The 18,523-nt window shown below is 55.5% G+C and overlaps 1 protein-coding gene across 14 annotated transcripts in view; it reads left to right on the forward strand.

Annotated features, from left to right (window-relative positions):
- Positions 1-18,523, forward strand: part of LOC115833149 (poly(rC)-binding protein 3-like) — a 259,877-nt gene that overhangs the window by 228,631 nt on the left and 12,723 nt on the right. For all 14 annotated transcript variants that reach the window (XR_004028592.1, XM_030806215.1, XM_030806216.1 and 11 more), the window contains 4 exons: positions 9,763-9,917; positions 12,296-12,319; positions 13,291-13,323; positions 13,699-13,815. Coding sequence is in view for 13 of the 14 variants with exons in the window: in XM_030806215.1 (XP_030662075.1) it covers positions 9,763-9,917; positions 12,296-12,319; positions 13,291-13,323; positions 13,699-13,815 (329 nt within the window). In the remaining variant the exon portion in view is untranslated. The remainder of the gene's footprint in view (positions 1-9,762; positions 9,918-12,295; positions 12,320-13,290; positions 13,324-13,698; positions 13,816-18,523) is intronic.

Here is an 18,523-nt window from a genome sequence, read left to right on the forward strand (position 1 = left end):
CCTGGTGGAATAAAGGAGCTGCTGCTCAACATTTCCAGCCTCACTGTGCTGTCCCTTCACTGACCCTTCGGCTGCAGAGAGCAGACTTTTGTTGGGGCCTTTTCTTGTCTGTGCCTGTTGGCATTTCCGGCTTGCCAGCTTTTCCACTTCCAAGTCTGAGAGACATAGAGAAAGCCCAGGGGTTCACCACCACGCCGTTCCTGGGTGCCCTGGTCCCTGGCTAGTCTGCCTTTCCTACGCATTTCAGTCTTCTTGTGTTTGTGGTGGATACAATATCCAGGCTCTTTTGTTGTTTTAGCAGGAAGGATTGGGAAGCGCTGTGTGCTCCATTTCCCAGAAGCAGCAGCCTTGCCACTCCTTTTGTGCACGTGGCATCTGAGAGCACAGATGCCGGAGCTGCTGGGGCTGCACCAGCTTTGCCCTGCTCGGCTGCGTCCCCAGAGCAGGCCCTCCAGCCTCTCCAGCATCAGTCCTTCCATCTGTAAGACAGGGTGATGGTGGCTCCACACCTCATTCAGTTGGAGGGACAAGTAAAGGCATCAGCAGACACCAGCTGCTGAGGACAGGCCCAGCCAGAAGCAGACAGGAGCTCTGTGGCGTGGGGGACACTGTCGCCAGTGGCCGCGTTCCCCAGCTGTTCCCACGTTGGTGCTGGTTTCCAGTGGGCACCCAGGCAAACAGCGTCGCTGTTCCGGGCACCTACTTTTTGAATGTCTATGCCCTTTTTTGTGGGAGGAGAGATTTCTGCAAACATAATTTCTAGTTTAAAGTTGGCAAGTATTTTAGGCTATTGGTACATTCTGCCAGGTCGCCGTTTATAGAGGCTGCAACTGCTACGCACTCCCCAAGCTTCCCGGAGAACCCTGGCTTCGTGACGACCTCGCAGCTGCTCTTATCGATAGATGTCTAGTACCAGCCCACGGCGAAGAGAGACGAGCCAGACTCCGGAAGGTTGGGCCGCCTTTCCCTGACCTGCCCTTGCAGCTGTGCTTGCAGCTCTGTCCTCCGGCGATGGCCCTGCATCGCTGCTGACCCATGGGCATTTCCGGAGGGGGCTAACGGTTCTCAGGGTCTCTCCTCAGGAGCGCTGGGATCCCCACACTCTGCTGGGTACCTGTCCTGGCGATGTACGAATCCCAGAGAGGCCGCACAGGGCAGAGGGGTCTCCCCTAGCTGAGCCCTGCTCTGAGCCTGGCCTCTCCTCCTGCTCCTGCAGCTCTTCTGTGTCACCTGTTTCTGTTACTTTAATAATGACAGTTCCTTTCTTGGGAAGGCACCTTGTTTACCTGTTTTTCTTCAAGGACAGCACAGAGCCTAAAGCTTAGTGACTGCCTAGGAAATATTTCTTAAAATAATCAAGTTATTAATTAATAACTGGTATTACCTCCAGGGTGGATTTCAATCTGTTCCTTGCATTTATGGGTGCCTGCAGGTGGGAACCGCGGCTCACCCTGCTCCTGTAGTCCCACCTCCCACGCCACAGCAGGGTGAACTGGCCCCTCACTCACCCGGGCCTCCCCGTCGGGGCCGCCCACACATCACCGCACACAGCACCTTCCCCACGGCAGATGCCTGCTCCAGGGCAGGGCCCCGCTCCACAGCGACACAGCATATGATACCACAGGCAGCTCTCCTCCCACCAGCCTCCTGTGTGCAGCTTCAGTGCTTCTAGACAGGCAATTGGAGCCGAATTCTTAAATCCATTGTGGGTTTTGAGTGAAGCTGAAATGAATAAACATATGTTACACACGTGGACAGTATCTGTACATGGAACGATTATAAAGTTTGCACATTACACATGTGGACATTATCTATACATGGAATGATTATAAGGTTTGCACATTATACATGTGGACAGTATACATGGAACAGTTATAAAGTTTGCACATTAAATCACACGTGGACAGTATCTACATGGAATGATTTTAATGTTTGCACATTAGACACACGTGGACAGTATCTGTACCTGGAACGATTATAAAGTTTGCACATTAAACATGTGGACAGTATTTATACATGGAACGATTATAAAGTTTGCACATTAAATCACACGTGGACAGTATCTACATGGAATGATTGCAAGGTTTGCACATTAAACACACGTGGACAGTATCTATACATGGAATTATTATAAAGTTTGCACATTAAATAGCCCTTGTATGTTAGCTTCCTAAATATACCTTTATGGCCTCAATACCACTTTGCCCATAAGCAAGTAAGTAAAGAAAGGAATCTTTCATTCTGGCCCGTGCACTGTTGTATGACTGGAGCTGCGTTGATGCCCTAATCCTGGGTCTGTTTCGTCTTTGGAGACAGAGCGATGTGTGTGGGAGTGGGGGTTCAGGCAGGAGAGCTCACAGGGGCTTCAGAGACAGTGGAGTGGAGAGAAGAGCTGTTAAATGTAAGTGCCCTGAGCTGCCATGAGCAGCTGCATGCAGGCCAGCAACCTCTGATTTGCACTTCCTCTGACTGCAGAAGTCATTAAGTCACATCAAGGCCTGTTTAGAAGCTGTCAGGACCATCTTTTCTACTGTTCCCCTGATGCCTCCATTGTGAAGACCCAGCCCAGCTCTGAATGCAGGGACAGCACCTGTGCTTCCTGGCAGACACAGCTCAGAGCAGGAAACCTGGTCTCCAGCTTGGGCAGACAGCAACGGTGCAGGCAGTGTGGCTGGTGGCACCCCTTCCTCCCCTCCTCATGGCCAGCGCCACGGCCAGCCGCCTCCTCCCTTTTTCCGCAGCCTGCCCTTGTGAAAGGATGCTCTGGAGTTAGAGGCAGGGGAGCTTGAGGCCTGGCTGCGTCTTTCCCTAGCTTGGGGACCTTTGAACAATTCCCGAGTCTCCCTACCATGGCTCTTGCAGCAGTACGTTGAGGTGGCTAGAGATGTTTGTTGCCGCGAGTGCTGCTCAGCCCTCACGCGCTTGTCCATCCGCCTGTGGCACTGGCGTCCAGGGAAGAGCATTCAAGTACATGGAGATTTCACCTGCAGCTTCTGATCCCCCAAAATTCTCTCCAGTATGACTTTAAAGAAAAGATACTTTTGAAAACCAAAGGGAGCTTTTAGAAGTCAGCGTAGCTCCGAGGCAGAGGCCTGTTTCTGCTCTGTCTTGGAGCTGACAGTGGCTCCAGCCAATCACCCCATTCCTCCAGTAGCCCTGAGTAAGGAGTGCTGTGTCCCTGACCTCGGTACTTGGCCCATGCCAGGGGCCGGGACTGCGTCTGTCACTGCCAGGGTTGACAGACGTGGCCTCGCAGCTGTCTAAGGGGCAATTTCCACCAGGTTCTCTGCCACGGGAGAGAATGGAGCAGACAGGCCGTGAGGCCAACATGAGAGCATGTGGAGGGGTCCTGCCTGGCGACACCCTGCAACTAGACAGCACTGCATGCCCTCTGGGCAGCACTGAAAAGGCTGAACAGACCAGGTGTTGGCGCGGGTGTGGAGGAGCTGGAGCTGTGTGCGCTGCTGAGGGGAATGTGGATAATGGAACCTGGAACTCTGCATTGCTGAGGGGAATGTGGATAATGGAACCTGGAACTCTGCACTGCTGAGGGGAATGTAGATAATAGAACCTGGAACTCTTCACTGCAGAGGGGAATGTGGATAATAGAACCTGGAACTCTGCACTGCTGAGGGGAATGTGGATAATAGAACCTGGAACTCTGCACTGCTGAGGGGAATGTGGATAATAGAACCTGGAACTCTGCACTGCTGAGGGGAATGTGGATAATGGAACCTGGAACTCTGTGCACTGCTGAGGGGAATATAGATAGTGGAACCGCTGTGCCGCGGCCTTGAACAGTTTCTTAGGAGGTTCCACGTGCAGCTTCTGCAGGATCCAGCCGTTCTACTACTAGGTGGTACCTGCAGGAAATGAAAGTGCTTCCATGAGAAGAACTGTGCACAGATGTCTAAAGCAGTTTTACTTTTGTGTCCCCCCTTGCATACAGCTCGAATGTTCTTCACTGGTTGAATGGAAGTGCCAGTGGTGGTTTTTTCCCACAGTGGAATTCTAAACAGAAAGGAACTGTTTATACGCTCAGCAGCGTGGATACATCTTCTGTAAATACTAATAGAAGCCAGACACAAAAGAATTCTTACGCCATGATTCCGTTTGTGTCAACTTCTGAAAGTCCAGGAGTCTATAATGACCGCAAGTGGGCACTTGTCAGCGGGCAGTGGCGGGTGGAGTGGGAGCAAGGACCGCGGGGGACCAAGGACTGCAGGTTCCTGTGAGCCACTGTGGGACAGCCCCAGGTGTATACACGGGCAAGACTGTCACACTATAGATTTTAAGTATGTGCAGCCTATTAACCATCAATGATACCTTTAAAACGCCATGACACCACGTTACACACGCAAGGTTAAACGGTGAGTCGGTCTGTGCCACTGCAGGGGGCCATCAGAGCGCTCTCTAAGCACCGGGTCCCCTGGCCCGGCCCCTCCTCCTGCACAGCCCCGGGGCCTCTGTGCCCCTTCGACCTCAGGTGCCAGCCTCCTGGGCTGTCTCAAGTGCCCCGTGCCTGTCACCCAGTGGAAGCAGCCCCTGAGTGAGGACGTCCACACAGCCTGCATTCCACAGAGCACCACCGGCCTAAAATCACCACAGGGTCAGAATCTAATGTAAGGGCGGTTTATTCTAAGGCAGTTGGAGGCTGGCCCACCCGGAAACACCAGCTCCAGAGGAATGGAGTCCGCCCTCGGAAGCAGGGAGGGGAAGGGTGCCCTCGGGCAGGCAGAGGCGGAGGCTTTTAGCAGGACCGCGGCGTCCTTCCTACGAGGTGGGCGCAGTCCCAGCGTTTGATGGATGACGGGCAGTGCCTGTTTCGGGGAAGGGTACATTTAGCCTGTCAGAGGGTGCGGCAGTCACGGTTTCCCGTCTTCTGGTCTAAGCAGTGCAGAGAACAGGGGAAGTTCCTCTACAAGGGTCATGAACTAAGAAGGCAGGAGGTTTCTGCCCCTGGCATTGGTTAATTCTCTCCAGTCATTGTGCAGAACAAGGAAACAGAGTGCATTAGTCCCTGGCCTGAGAAAGGGGAGCTGCAAGTGCACATGAGGGGCGCAGTCCCATCTCTCAGGGGGCTTAATGTGCCCAGACCGTGTTCATGTTCACACCTGGGAGGACGGGAAGCCGGCATGGTCTGCGCGGCAGGTCCAGCCAACCCACAGGGCCTTGGATGAGTCTCTGCAGCTGAGGCTGGCCCTGCCATGGCTGACCCCAAAGCTGTGGCTAAATTGGGCTCCCAGCATTGGCCCCGTGTCCTCTGTGAGGAGATCTGCACCCCAGGTCTATGCATGGACTGTCCCCACCCCCAGGCCCCACACTCAGCCCCCTTCAACCTGTGGGTCCTCAGGGCACCTTCACTCCATCCACCTGGGCCTCCCCATCTTAGTGACCGTCTCCACTGTGGGTGCCAGGACCCTCTATACTTCCGTAGCTATGCGTCAGGGCCACTGTGTGAGCTGGAAATCAGCGCAGGGAACTCTGGAGAGGGGAGGGAGTCCTGGAGAGGGGAGCTGATATTAACAGGGAAGCCCCATGAGGAGGGACCACAATGGAGTGAGGACTGAGTGCGGGAAGGAGGGTGTTCTAGGCCCGGGCGGGGAGGGGAGTCTCTGGGGAGGAGAAGTGCTGGGGTCTTTTACCCTCAGGGCCTGTGGCAGTTGGGGGATGGTGGATGAGGCCTTAGAGGAAACTCTGAGAGAATGGGATGTGGAGAGTTGTCTTGAGTGGGGAGGGAGTGGGGAGGAGGGAGGGGGCTCTGTGTTGCTGGTTGGAGGCATCCCTGGCACCTGTCACAGCAGGGGCTGGAGGGTGGGGCAGGACCTGGGGGCAGTGGGGGTGGAAGAGGGTGCAGAAAAGCTCAGATTGTGCCTCACATGGTGGGTGGGGCTGCTGGGCTTGTTAATGCATGGGATGGAGTGGGTCAGGAGTCGTGCTGGTCACATATGTCAGATGTGGGTGTCTGAAATCCCCGTGACCACAGCTATAGGCTGCATCCCCTGGGAGCTGGGGTGCAGAGTGTGTTCTGGCCTGAGGCACATCTGGAGATGGTGGTCCACAGACCCCCTGGGCAAGTGCAGACAGTGGGGAGGAGGTGGGGGCCCTGGGTGCAGACGGGGGCAGGGAGAGGCAGGAGGGGACCCTGGGTATAGACAGGAAGGGAGGCAGGTGAGGGCCCCGGGTATAGACAGGAAGGGAGGCAGGTGGGGGCCCCGGGTATAGACAGGAAGGGAGGCAGGTGAGGGCCCCGGGTATAGACCGGAAGGGAGGCAGGTGACGGCCCCGGGTATAGACAGGAAGGGAGGCAGGTGAGAGCCCCGGGTATAGACAGGAAGGGAGGAGGTGAGGGCCCTGAGTATAGACAGGAAGGGAGGAGGTGAGGGCCCTGGGTATAGACAGGAAGGGAAGCAGGTAGGGGCCCTGGGTATAGACAGGAAGGGAGGCAGGTGGGGGCCCTGGGTATAGACAGGAAGGGAGGCAGGTGGGGGCCCTGGGTATAGACAGGAAGGGAGGAGGTGAGGGCCCCAAGTATAGAGAGGAAGGGAGGAGGTGAGGGCCCTGGGTATAGACACGAAGGGAGGCAGGTAAGGGCCCCGGGTATAGACAGGAAGGGAGGAGGTGGGGGCCCTGGGTATAGACAGGAAGGGAGACAGGTGAGGGCCCCGGGTATAGACAGGAAGGGAGGAGGTGAGGGCCCCGGGTATAGACACGAAGGGAGGCAGGTGAGGGCCCTGGGTATAGAGAGGAAGGGAAGCAGGTGGGGGCCCCGGGTATAGACAGGAAGGGAGGCAGGTGAGGGCCCTGGGTATAGACAGGAAGGGAAGCAGGTGAGGGCCCCGGGTATAGAGAAGAAGGGAGGCAGGTGAGGGCCCCAGGTATAGACAGGAAAGGAGGCAGGTGAGGGCCCTGGGTATAGACAGGAAGGGAAGCAGGTGAGGGCCCTGGGTATACAGAAGAAGGGAGGCAGGTGAGGGCCCCAGGTATAGACAGGAAAGGAGGCAGGTGAGGGCCCCGGGTATAGACAGGAAGGGAGGCAGGTGAGGGCCCTGGGTATAGACAGGAAGGGAGGCAGGTGAGGGCCCTGGGTACAGACATGAAGGGAGGAGGTGGAGGCCCTGGGTATAGACAGGAAGGGAGGCAGGTCAGGGCCCCGGGTACAGACAGGGGGTGGGGATGAGGTGGGTGGGGACCCAGGCCCTCACGGGATGACTGTGCCTGTCTCTTCTCCCTGTCCCATTGCATGGGCTAAAATGTGCTAAATCTCCAGCACTGGACGGGACAGAGGGAGGGACCTGGATGGACCAGAGCTCTGCCTGTTTCTGGAACACAGTGTGGGAAGGGGCGGGCAAGCCTCAGAACAGGCTCCATTCTGAGGAACGGCCAGTCCCATGGGGCCTTGGATGCCAGTGGTCAGAGCATGGGCTGCTGCAGGCTCCACTTCAGCCCTTCATTTCCTGGTAGCCACTGAGCTGCCCCATGGACTCTGGGCAGATGGCCAGTGTTAGCTGGGAAGGACAGCAGCAGCCACGGAGGTGGCAGCAAGGCCAGGGCACTTTGCAGACGGCATGGACGGGCAGGTCCCTAGGGACAGCCAGAGAGTGGCTGACGCCTCGTTCACCCTGGCCTTCCAAGTGGTCTGCAGCTCTGGGAGGTGCTGACTGGAGCAGGGTAGGTCCTCTGGGGCCCTGGGCACTGAGTCCCAGGTGACCCGCACGGCACAGGATGGCCCCTCACTCATGCTGCCCTTGCAATGAAGAGAGGCACTGGCTGCAGCTCGCTGGCATGTGTGACTGATAGAGGCTGACAGCCTGGAGCCCTAAGCACTCCTGGCAGGAGCTGACCCACTTTCCCTTCCCTGGGCTGGAAACCTTGACATAACAGATGGCTGCGGGCCCCTGCTGTCCCTCTGATGGGGAGGAGAGTTTTTAATTAAAAAGGAGGCACGGAGCTCCAGACCAGCCACACCGAGATGCAGTCCATGTGTGCTGGTCCATCGGCACCCACAGGTTAAAGGGTGCAGCCAGGCTTATCTCAGGGTGCCCGTGTGCGCACAGAGGTGCTTCTCAGGGGCCATGCCATGCATTTGAACTGATACTCTGCTCTCCTTTCTGAGATCTGTCTACACGAATGCGCTACTTAGAATGAGTCACTGAAGCAATGGCGTGAGCTGTGCTGTCCAGCAGAGCTGTCCGCGCTGCCAGAAATGGCCTCTCTCTGTACTTTTCCCCCGGCAGCTGCCGCCGCCCACACAAGGCTGTTTGACACTTTAAATATGCCTGTGGGTGTTTAGTTTTAAACTGAAAAAGCCACATGTGTCTGTCATGCCGCACAGTGAGGAGACAGCATTCGTGTGCAAGAATAATCTTCCAAACCCTTTGTGCTACGTGAAGTCCTTGTTAAATGCAACGTGAAAATCCTTGTCCTTCAAAGTGTCATTTTATTACAAATAATAACGTAATAAAATTACAAATTAATACAAATAATATTATAGATAACAATTTGTAATAAAATTACAATAATTTTGTGATAGTCTGAGTGTGTTGATGAAGTGACCTATACATGTGTTTTTAAGCACAGTAAGCACAGATATAGACAGCATAAGTGCGGGTGTAGACAGCATGTCACTGTCAGTGCAGAGGTGCATCCCTGGCTGTGGCTCCTGTCCACCCCCTGACACCTGTGGCTGCTCTTTGCAGATCCTCCTTACACACCACACAGGCAGTCAGAACAGGCTTTGCCTCTGTGTTATCTTTGTGTTTTTCTTTTAGCATATTTTTTAATAGAACTATTTTATTGAGAAAAAAAGCCCTTTGCCCTGACTTTTAACTTGTAGCCGCCTCTTCTGTGTGAACCGGTTGAATCAAAGGGCAGTGCCCAGGCAGCTCGACCATGGTGGGGGGTGCGGCTTCACAGGGTTCTGTTCCTGGTGGGTTTTGCGAGCCAGCCCCCTCGGTGAGGTGTTGCCCTTCAGGGAAGGACTCGGGATGGGGCTGACCCTGCAGAGCCCAGTACCTCGGAGCAGGGTCCCCACCGTGCCACCCTGACTGTCGAACGAGTCCCTCACTTTCACTACCGTCATTCTTTGCTGGTCAATCATAAAATGAGGCCTTAATTTTGCCCAGTGGGCTCCGTCAACTTGCTGAATGACGGTGCACAGTAGTGACACGATGACTGCAGACAGCACTGTGTGCGTGGAAGGCACTTGCTGAGAACTGCCAGGGACACCAGCCGTTTGGCAGCTTAGTTGGCGGAGACTAAGTCACATGAGAGCATGAGGGGATGAAGATGGCAGGCTTGGGATGTGAAGGGCCAGCTCCCACACCCTGGTGAGGGGACTCTGGCACCCCGTGACTGTGTGTTGAGGCCACAGCAGAAGCAGGGGGCAGAGCCCCAGGGCGCTGGGCCTGTGAGGTGCGAGTCCCCTGGGCCTCACAGGGGTAGCTCCTGCCAGTCTCCGGCTGCTGAGAGAGGTGCTTCTGTGACCCTGGGCAGATGCAGACCTTGGCCAGGGGCTGCAATGGCCTGCCCAGCGTCAGGAGGGAGGCAGCCATGGGGCCTCCCTGGAGACCTCTCCCAAGGCCCTCCCCTGAACTCCCATGCACCCTGTGCCCAGCAGGCGAGGCTGGTCAGCATGTGGCGGGTGGGCAACCCCATTCTACTGCCACCCGGGAGGCTGGAGTGGTAGCGGCCCAGGACACCCCTGGATGTGCGTGGTCCGTGAGACTCTTCTCTAGCAGCAGCTGTGCCTTCTCTCTCCAGGTGACACCTTCTGGGCCCCATCTGTCCTTCCTCACAGCACCCTCAGCACCTTAAGCCACCACCCTCAGCCACAATTTGGCAGAAGGATGGAGTCCAAGGTCTCAGAAGGTGGCCTGAACGTGACCCTCACCATCCGCCTGCTGATGCATGGAAAGGTAAGAGGAGCCGCCATTGTCTCTGTAGGAAAGGCGGCCGCAGCAGACAGAACCAGAGACGCACCGCCTGGGCTATTGGCACTGTAGGAAAGGCAGACGTGGCACACAGAACCTGACACTGCCTGGGTCTTTGGACCATTTTTTAATCTTATTTTAAGCAATCTCAAACTTACAAAGCAGTTATAGGTACAGCCCCTTTGAGACAGTGCCAACCTGATGCCTTCTGCATGTTTCCTTCAAACGGACCTTCTCCAGCGCAACCACACACAGCCACCAGTGTCAGGGCACCCACACGGATGCATTCCCACCACTGGCCTCCCTTCACAGCGGCCGCAAAGCATCCCCTGGTTCCCTGTCTAGAGTCCCTTCCACCTGGAGTAGATCGTCGGCTTTGAGTGTGCAGTTGGCACTTTCTGCACGGCGTGTGTGGAGCACCCATGCCTTGGTCTAGGTCTCCTGGCTGTTGGCAGGAACATGGCAGCAGCTCTGTCCCAGGGTGTGCCTGTTGGCCGCTCCCAGGAACCTGTCCTCAGACTTTCAGAGCATGTGTTTCTATCCTCTGGGAGTCAGGTTGCTGTGTTCTTCCCTGGCTTTTCCTTCCATGACCACGTGATTTGCTCCGATGCCCTCGCTGCCCTGCTTTGGCCAGAACCCCAAGGCCCGACGAGTCCCTGTTCCTATAGCCCCATCCTGCTCTCTGCTCATCTTGTCCTCCTTGTCCCAGTCCTGGAACCAGCCACTTCCCCAGCAGCTCCTGTGTGTGGTGGCATGTTCTGGAAGCCAGGGTGCATGGTGCCCCTGGGCTGCTGTGGGTCCTGGGCTGCACCCCCGTAGAACACTTCCTTCCACGTTCAGCTCCCTACATGGAACCCAATTCCAGCCCCACAGCACAGGGCCCCGCAGTTCTTCCTTCCTGCCTCAGGTGTGCACCATGAGGAATCCAACTGCCAGTATCTGCGTGGCCTCCCGCCGGGAGGGGGCTGAGGAGGAGGAGGCTGGCGGAGGCTCTGAGCTCTAGCCTCACAGCACTGGCACATCCTAGATTTCCGGAAGACACGGCCTCCTCCCCAGGGGAAGGTGGTGGTGCCCACACCCAGAGCGTTCATTCCTGCAGTGGAGACAGAGGGACCTGCCTCTCTGACTGTGGGTGTCAGGAGCCAAGGCGCGTGGTAGATGGGGCTCTCTGTGAGGCCAGGTGCACGGCCCCATCTCCAGCAGCAGCGGCCATGCCACCCAGCTGCACTCTGTGGGGGAGGTGCTCTGATTGACGGGGGCCCCTCCCTGTGTCCAGTGTCCTCCTCTCTCCACAGACACCTCTGCACACCGTCCTCCCGGCCTCCCTCTGCCTCCATGGGCCCCTCTGCACACTGTCCTCACAGCCTCTCTCTACACACTATCCTCACGGCCTCCCTCTGCACACCGTCCTCATGGCCTCCCTCTCCTTCCACAGACCCCTCTGCACGCCATCCTCACGGCCTCCCTCTGCCTCCACGGACCCCTCTACACACCATCCTCATGGCCTCCCTCTCCCTCCACGGACCCCTCTACGCACTGTCCTCACGGCCTCCCTCTCCCTCCACGGACCCCTCTGCACGCCGTCCTCACAGCCTCCCTCTGCCTCCACAGACCCCTCTGCACGTCATCCTCATGGCCTCCCTTTCCCTCCACAGACCCCTCTGCACGTCATCCTCATGGCCTCCCTTTCCCTCCACAGACCCCTCTGCACGTCATCCTCATGGCCTCCCTCTGCCTCCGCGGACCCCTCTGCATGTCATCCTCACAGTCTCACAGACGTCACCATTGCTGGCCTCACTTCAGGTGACAGGCCACAGTAGCACCTGTCAGCTCTGTCCCGCTGCTGGACAGGGAGATACTGGGCCACTAAGCCCAGTGGAGAGTGTGTGTCCCAAAACTGCCTTGGGCTCACCGTCAGAACTGTGGCAGCATCTTCCAGCATTCCTTTTAACATGCTGCTGTTTGAATAGGAGTCATGGAGCAATAGCAGTGCTAAGTTTTCTTTAAGTCACACAATTGAAGGAGGCTTTATTTTTCACACATTTCTTCCAGGGTTTTCTGGTAGCCTGAGTGCATAGGTGATGCTCCCTGAGTTATTTATCGGGGGTAGCCAGCTGCCCTCCCCCGGGGCACTTAGAGTCAGCCCATCTCTGGCCTGGTCAGGTGGGCACCAAGGAAGCCCCGGCTCAGGGCCTCTGTATAGGAGCGTGGCTTGTACACACTCCCCCACCCACCAGCAGATTCTGAATTCTCCCTTCTTCACTCACACCAGGAAGGTAGGCAGGTTTCGGTAGTGTCTGCTTCCAGTGTTTTCCTCCTCCTGCTCTGTGACGTCATCTTTCTGTGATTTTTTTTTCCTGCAGGAAGTTGGAAGCATCATCGGGAAGGTAATTATTGATTGAATCTCTGCCTCTTCTGAGGTCTTTGTAAAGGGATGGTGAGGATGGCAGCATCCCTGGGTGCTAGGTGGCACCCAGTAGGTGCGCCTTTCCCAGTTGGTGGGCGGTCTGTGTTCCATGAAGACAGGACCCCAGAGGTGTCGCCTTTATGCTGTATGACATTGAAGCTGGTCCCTGGCTCTGTGCGGCCTGAGGGGAAGGGGTTCACTCCAGCTGGTCGCCTAGCGAGGCCACCCTGGCCTTGATGGCCAGTCCTTCTTCCCGGTTGAAGACCCCACGAAGAATGATTTCTCACGCCTTCTTCAGCTGGCCGTGTAGTCTGGGTGGTCTCCAGGAGTGCCAGTGGAGGCAGCAGCCCTCAGACACTTCCTTTCCAAATCAGGGCTGGCCCGGGGGAAGTAAGGCCCAGTTTGGAAGCCTGCTGCCCCGGGAGGCCGAGCAGTGAGGGCCACCTCCCCGTCTTCGTCACATTTTCACCACCTCCGGGGGCCCTGTGTCCTTCCCCTCAGTCCCACCATGGGGGCGCCTCTAATAGCTCATTGTCCCGGCTTCCTCCCAAACCCTTGAGAGGGCATGTCTCCGAGAGTCACCACCTCCAGGAGGCCGAGCCAGAGTGTAGCCGGCCATGCGGGGCACCTGAGGGCACGCACACTGCCATGTGCCATGAGTGAGCTGCCGTGGGGAGTCAGGTCAGACCTGCACCACCCTTGCCAGCTGTGTGCCCGTAGGTGGGTGCACTTGCCTTCCTGGGCCTCAGTTTCCCATCCAAAATGTCCGCCAGGGTGTGGCGGGCATGGAGCCTGGCCTTCTTAGTGGAGAGGCTGGTTTGCTCCTCCAGCACAGGCGGGAGGCTCTGCTGTGTGGGCGTATGGGCCAGGCCGCTCCCCACCCACCATGGGCCGCGCCATCCTCAGAGCCAGAGGGATGCCTTTTCCTTATTGTCTAAATCTTTATTCCAGAAAGGAGAAACTGTGAAGAAGATGCGTGAGGAGGTGAGTGTGGTGGGTCCCCACCTGTCCGCAGCCATTCCCGGGTGGGCGGAGGGGGGGTCCCCAGGCTCTGCCCCTGCCGATGTCCTGCCTGTGCTCTCGGCTGGCCGGGGCGTGTGGGGAGTGCAACGCGGGGCCCCTTTCCCCCTACTCAGGCCTCCTGTGCTTTCCTGTGGGGAAGGGATCTGTTGGATTCCTTTTGCTAGTTAAAATTTCATTGTAAAGGAGATTGTTGAGAAGCATTTTACTGTTCAGTCGTGGTTTGCGTCAGCGGACAGAGGCACATGTTTGTGTCAATTGTCAACGGACTTGCGGCCCCCGACCCACTGGCCCAAGGGTTTTAATCAGGTCGCTGGGGTTTCTCTGCTCTCACCCTAGAGTGGTGCAAGGATAAACATCTCAGAGGGAAACTGCCCAGAGAGGATCGTGACCATCACAGGCCCCACAGACGCCATCTTCAAGGCCTTTGCCATGATCGCATACAAGTTTGAGGAGGTAACCTGCACCCCAGGCACCTCTGCCAGCCTGGCGGGGGCAGGCCTGGTCCCAGCTCGCTCCCTGGGTCCCCTACACCTGGACTAGGGGGTGCCCCAGCCCACCCAGGCAGCCCCATAACTTCACCTCCTTTGCCTCCCGGGGCCTCTCCCCAGCTCTGGTGCACCCGGTCAGGGGCCAGTGGCCCTCCATCCTTCTGAAGCCAGCTACTCCCGGCTGTGTGCCTTAGGTCCACCTCCCTCAGCTTCCCCAGACCCTGCCCTGGGGCACCGGGCACGGCCTCAGAACACCCCACCCTTCCCCTGGGGCATGCAGCCTGGCTGACCCTTGGGCCACACCAGCACCTCCAGCCTCCAGCCAGCTCTGCCACATGGCTCTCGAGGAAGCCCTGGCTGGCACAGCCCTGGTCCTCAGCCACACAGCACCATGCCTCTGGGCCCCCGTGAGAGATGATGGAGCCTGGCTGAGATACGGACGGTAAAGGTAGAGGCCATCTATGCTGGTGGATATGAGACAGAGACAGAGAGAGAGACAGAGAGAGAGAGAGAGAGGGAGACAGAGAGAGAGACAGAGGCAGACAGAGAGAGAGACAGAGAGAGACAGAGAGGGAGAGAGAGGGAGAGAGAGACAGAGACAGAGAGAGAGGGAGACAGACGAGAGAGAGACAGAAAGAGGAACAGAGAGAGACAAACAGAGAGAGACAGAGAGAGCAAGGCGGAGAGAGAAAGAGCAGCACTTCTGTGTATTCTGTCATTGAGTGAAATTTTAATGTCTTTATGTGTTTCTAATTTTCTTGAAATTGCTGGAAGTTAGAGATACATTTAGTGTCTTTGAGGGGTGACCATTAAGTAATGAGGTACACTTTGTGGGAATAAACAAAGACCCCTCAGAGGGAGAATGGGCAGAAGCTCTTTATTATTCAAAGCTGGCCATGGTGGGGGTCGGCGCCGTCTTCTGTGCTTGGCAGAGACTCAAAGGCAGGCAGGAGGGGGAGCTTGGGAGTGGGAGAGGAGAGGAGAGATGTGGGCGGCAGTGGGGCTAGAAGTGGGGCATCCCATGTGACTGGTTGGAGGAGTGTGCGAGGCCTTTTCCAGTGCGTCCTGAGTTGGAACTGGGGACGCACATGAGGAAGCTGACTGCCCGCTGCAGAAACTGGGGCCAGTGTTCCCCTATCGTAGGTGGCCTGGCCACTGTCTGTAGGTTGTCTCTTAGTTTCCCCTTTTGGCCACTCTCTCATCTGCAAGAGGGTAGACAGTTCAGGAAAGGCTAGAGAGCCAGGTCACGCCTCTTGGGGATGGTTCAGTTGCCTTTTTGTCAGCTGTGCTGCGGGGTCCTCTGGATCTTTCTGTTGCTGAGTCATCCTGGCCGTTGTCTGATGGGAGACTGATGGAATACAGCAGACCAGCATCGTTGACACCAAGACAGAAACAAGAACAACCCAGTCCCCGGACGGTGGCGAGACCAAGAGCGCCGTTACCCAACCTGAGGCAAGAGGACACATCCCATAGCTGTGAGGACCAGCCTTGGAGAGCCTCGTAGCCGCTCCTTAGGGTGCTGGGCAGCCCGCTCCTGGGACCTTCGCTCTGCGGGTAACATGTGCAGTGGCACAGACGCCAGCATGGCTGGCCAGCAAGAAACTGGAGAAAAGCAATCACCCACTGCTGCTTGTACCAACACGTCTTCCACGCAGGGCAGGCGGTGTCCCGAATAACTTCTGCCGGAGTTGGTGATGGGTTTCTGACCACAGTTTCTGCCTGTGTGATTCCCACTGTGGGGGCACTCAGTCATCCCTCCCACGAGTACACAAATAATCACAGGTGGCCTCGTTTTGGAACTCGAGTTTGAGTCAGAATTTCCAGCTGTGGAGATTATAGAATTAGGGTCTTTGTATACAAAGAAGTCTCAGGATACCATTCCTAAGGTGTCTGAGGTATTCATCTGAGGACCTGGTGACTGGTCCCAAGGAAGCAGTGTCTGGTGGAGGCATGTGGAGACTGGGGAAGGGCTGTTGCTCAGGACAAGAGGTTGGAACCGAGGCCTGTGTCCTCTGGCTTCATTTGGGACCTGTCTTAGTTTCTCCCTCATGGCCAGTGTTTCGTGGCCGGTTGCCCCATGCGGGTTGCTGCATTTAAGTTTCGAATGACCTGGGGACCGATCAGTAAACTTTAATAATTGGTTGCTTTTCTAGGAGAAAGGGACGCTAGCAAAGTCACAGGCGATTTGTTTAGAGTCAGTTGTCCACGTAGATGCAAGCAGAAAGACCATCAGCTGTCATTCCCCAGGGTCCCATTTGATGAAACTGGCATGTCTAGAGATGTTCATCCCTGGGGCCTGGTGGTGGGCGGTGTGTCCAGTAGTCACGAGAGTGAGGGCAGTGGTTACTGTTTGGGATAATCAAGAATGGCACTAGAACGAGTATGTGCTAACCTAACAATTACCATAAAGTGAAAAGAAAATAGAAAAGGGACCATCAACAGAGGTGGATGACAACCAGGAGTCCATGGAGAATAAGAGGGAGAATGATTCTATGTAAGCGGATGAAAAGTGAAACAAATCAGACAGAGGTCTTGTCAGGACATCTGAGCAGAAAGTGTCCCTTGCCCAAGGCCTTCAGCTTGCTGGAAGGTCTCAGATCAGCCGCCTGTTTCTGTTTCTGAGGAATGGCTGCCTCTAGAGGATTCCAGAGAACCTCAGTCTGAGGTCCTGTGTGGGAGTCGTTTTCTAGTTGTGTGGAATTCTGAATCGCCGCTTTGGCTGTGAAATGTGAAACCAAGGACTGATTCCTTGGAGTTTCACCGCTGGATTTGTCAGCAATACCTGGTAAGGCCCCTTCCAATGAGGTTAGAGAAACAGATTTTCTCTGATGTCCCTTCCAGTAGACAAAATCACCTGGTTGAAGATACTAAGGAGGATGTTTGGGAAGATGTTGTGGGAAGCAGCCATAACCTGCGTGACTACGTAGGTTATGTAGGGCTGTGCTGAGTCCTCTGCAGTCATTTGCCATCTCTGCTACAGCAGGGCAGAGTCGAGTATCAGGAATTCCTAAAGGTACGCGAGCCCTCCGGTCATCAGTCAATGGAGGAAGAGCTGAGGTGTCTCCAAGCACGCAGACTGTACGGCCAAGGAAGCTCAAGGGATTCGGAAAGTTTTCATCTTTTGGTCCTTCGGTTTTTCCAGAAGACTGTGGATGGTCAGGACAGTATTGTTCTTGAGTAAGGGGTAACTACTCAGAGAGTTCTGTTATAATGGTTTGTGTAAAATGTATTTCTCAATCACTTCATGTAAAAGTTGGTATGCTTCATGTTGGAAATACAAAATCAAGGAATTTTTTAGCAACTTTAAGGACTGTAGCTTTTAAACAAGGAAGTGCTTCAGCCCATCCTGAAAACACACACATAACAGTGAAAGCATTTCCAGTCACAGGTGGACACTGGTTAAATCTACCTGAAGGTGTTCAGAGGGCCCTTGAGTCATCGCTCTGGGGCCATCTCTCACCCTCACACCATGTTAGGATTGTGCTGGTGACAGATACCTGGCCTTAAAAGAACCTCAGCAGTCTTTGTAAAGCTTCCCACCAGTGTTGACTGGAGATATTCATCAATTTGTCTACGGCAATCTTTGTAAAGCTTCCCACCAGTGTGACTGGAGATATTCATCAATTTGTCTACAGCAATCTTTGTAAAGCTTCCTACCAGTGTTGACTGGAGATATTCATCCAGTCTTTGTAAAGCTTTCCCACCAATGTTGATTGGAGATATTCATCAATTTGTCTACAGCACGATGAGTAGTTTCATGGATTGACTTAGCTAATACCCGTTTGAAATCATCTGGTACCACAGCCTGCTGAGAGCACCAGAGAAGATTGAGTAAAGGGTACAACCAGAACTTTCAGAATTTGTCCATTCTTCCTTTTCAAAATCAGGGGCGAAGTGTTGAAATCTTACAATGACCTCTTTGCTTGCCTCCAGAGATCTAGCCTTCGAGGCTTAACTGGAGTCGAGCTGTGGCTAAGCACTGGTTGGGCAGAATGACCCCCCAGAGCACCTCCTCCAACGTCCACATCTCCGTCTGCACTGGCCTCGCATCTGCAGTCACCACCTCTCTAGGAAGAAGTGTACCCAAGAACTCAGCACCCGGCCCATGTAGGGTGGGCTTCCAGCAGAGCTAAAAGCCCTCTGTTTCCAGAGCATCCACCGCCATGGGCCCTTGGTTAGTTGACAAGCACTGGCAAGTGTGATGAGTTCTGCATCTGGCAGACTTTCTGCACCACAGAGGACTGTGCCAAAGGAGAGCCAGATTAGCGGCAGCACACTGTCCCAGCCTGCTTGGGCTGCCATTGCAAAATGCCACGACTGGGTGGCTTACACGGCAGACGCTGGTTCTCTCACAGTCCAGGAGGCTGGAAGTCTCAAATCAAGGTGCCATGAGGGCCGGTTCCTCTGAGGCCTCTCTCTTTGGCTCGCAGGCACCATCTTCTTCCTGGGTCCTCATAGAGTCACCCCTCTGTGTGTGTCAGTTCCTTGTCTCCTCTTACAAGGACACCAGTCAGATTAGGGTCTACCGTAGGGACCCCATTTTACCTTAGTTACCTCTGTAAAGCCCCATCTCTAAACACAGTCACACGGAGGGTCAGGGTTTCAGTGGATGAACTTGGTCCGGTTCTGTAGCACAGGCCCTGCCTGATCACCTCCAGCTTCATTTGTGAAGT

The sequence above is a fragment of the Nomascus leucogenys genome, chromosome 25 (genome assembly GCF_006542625.1).
Source record: "Nomascus leucogenys isolate Asia chromosome 25, Asia_NLE_v1, whole genome shotgun sequence".
Lineage (NCBI taxonomy): Eukaryota > Metazoa > Chordata > Mammalia > Primates > Hylobatidae > Nomascus > Nomascus leucogenys.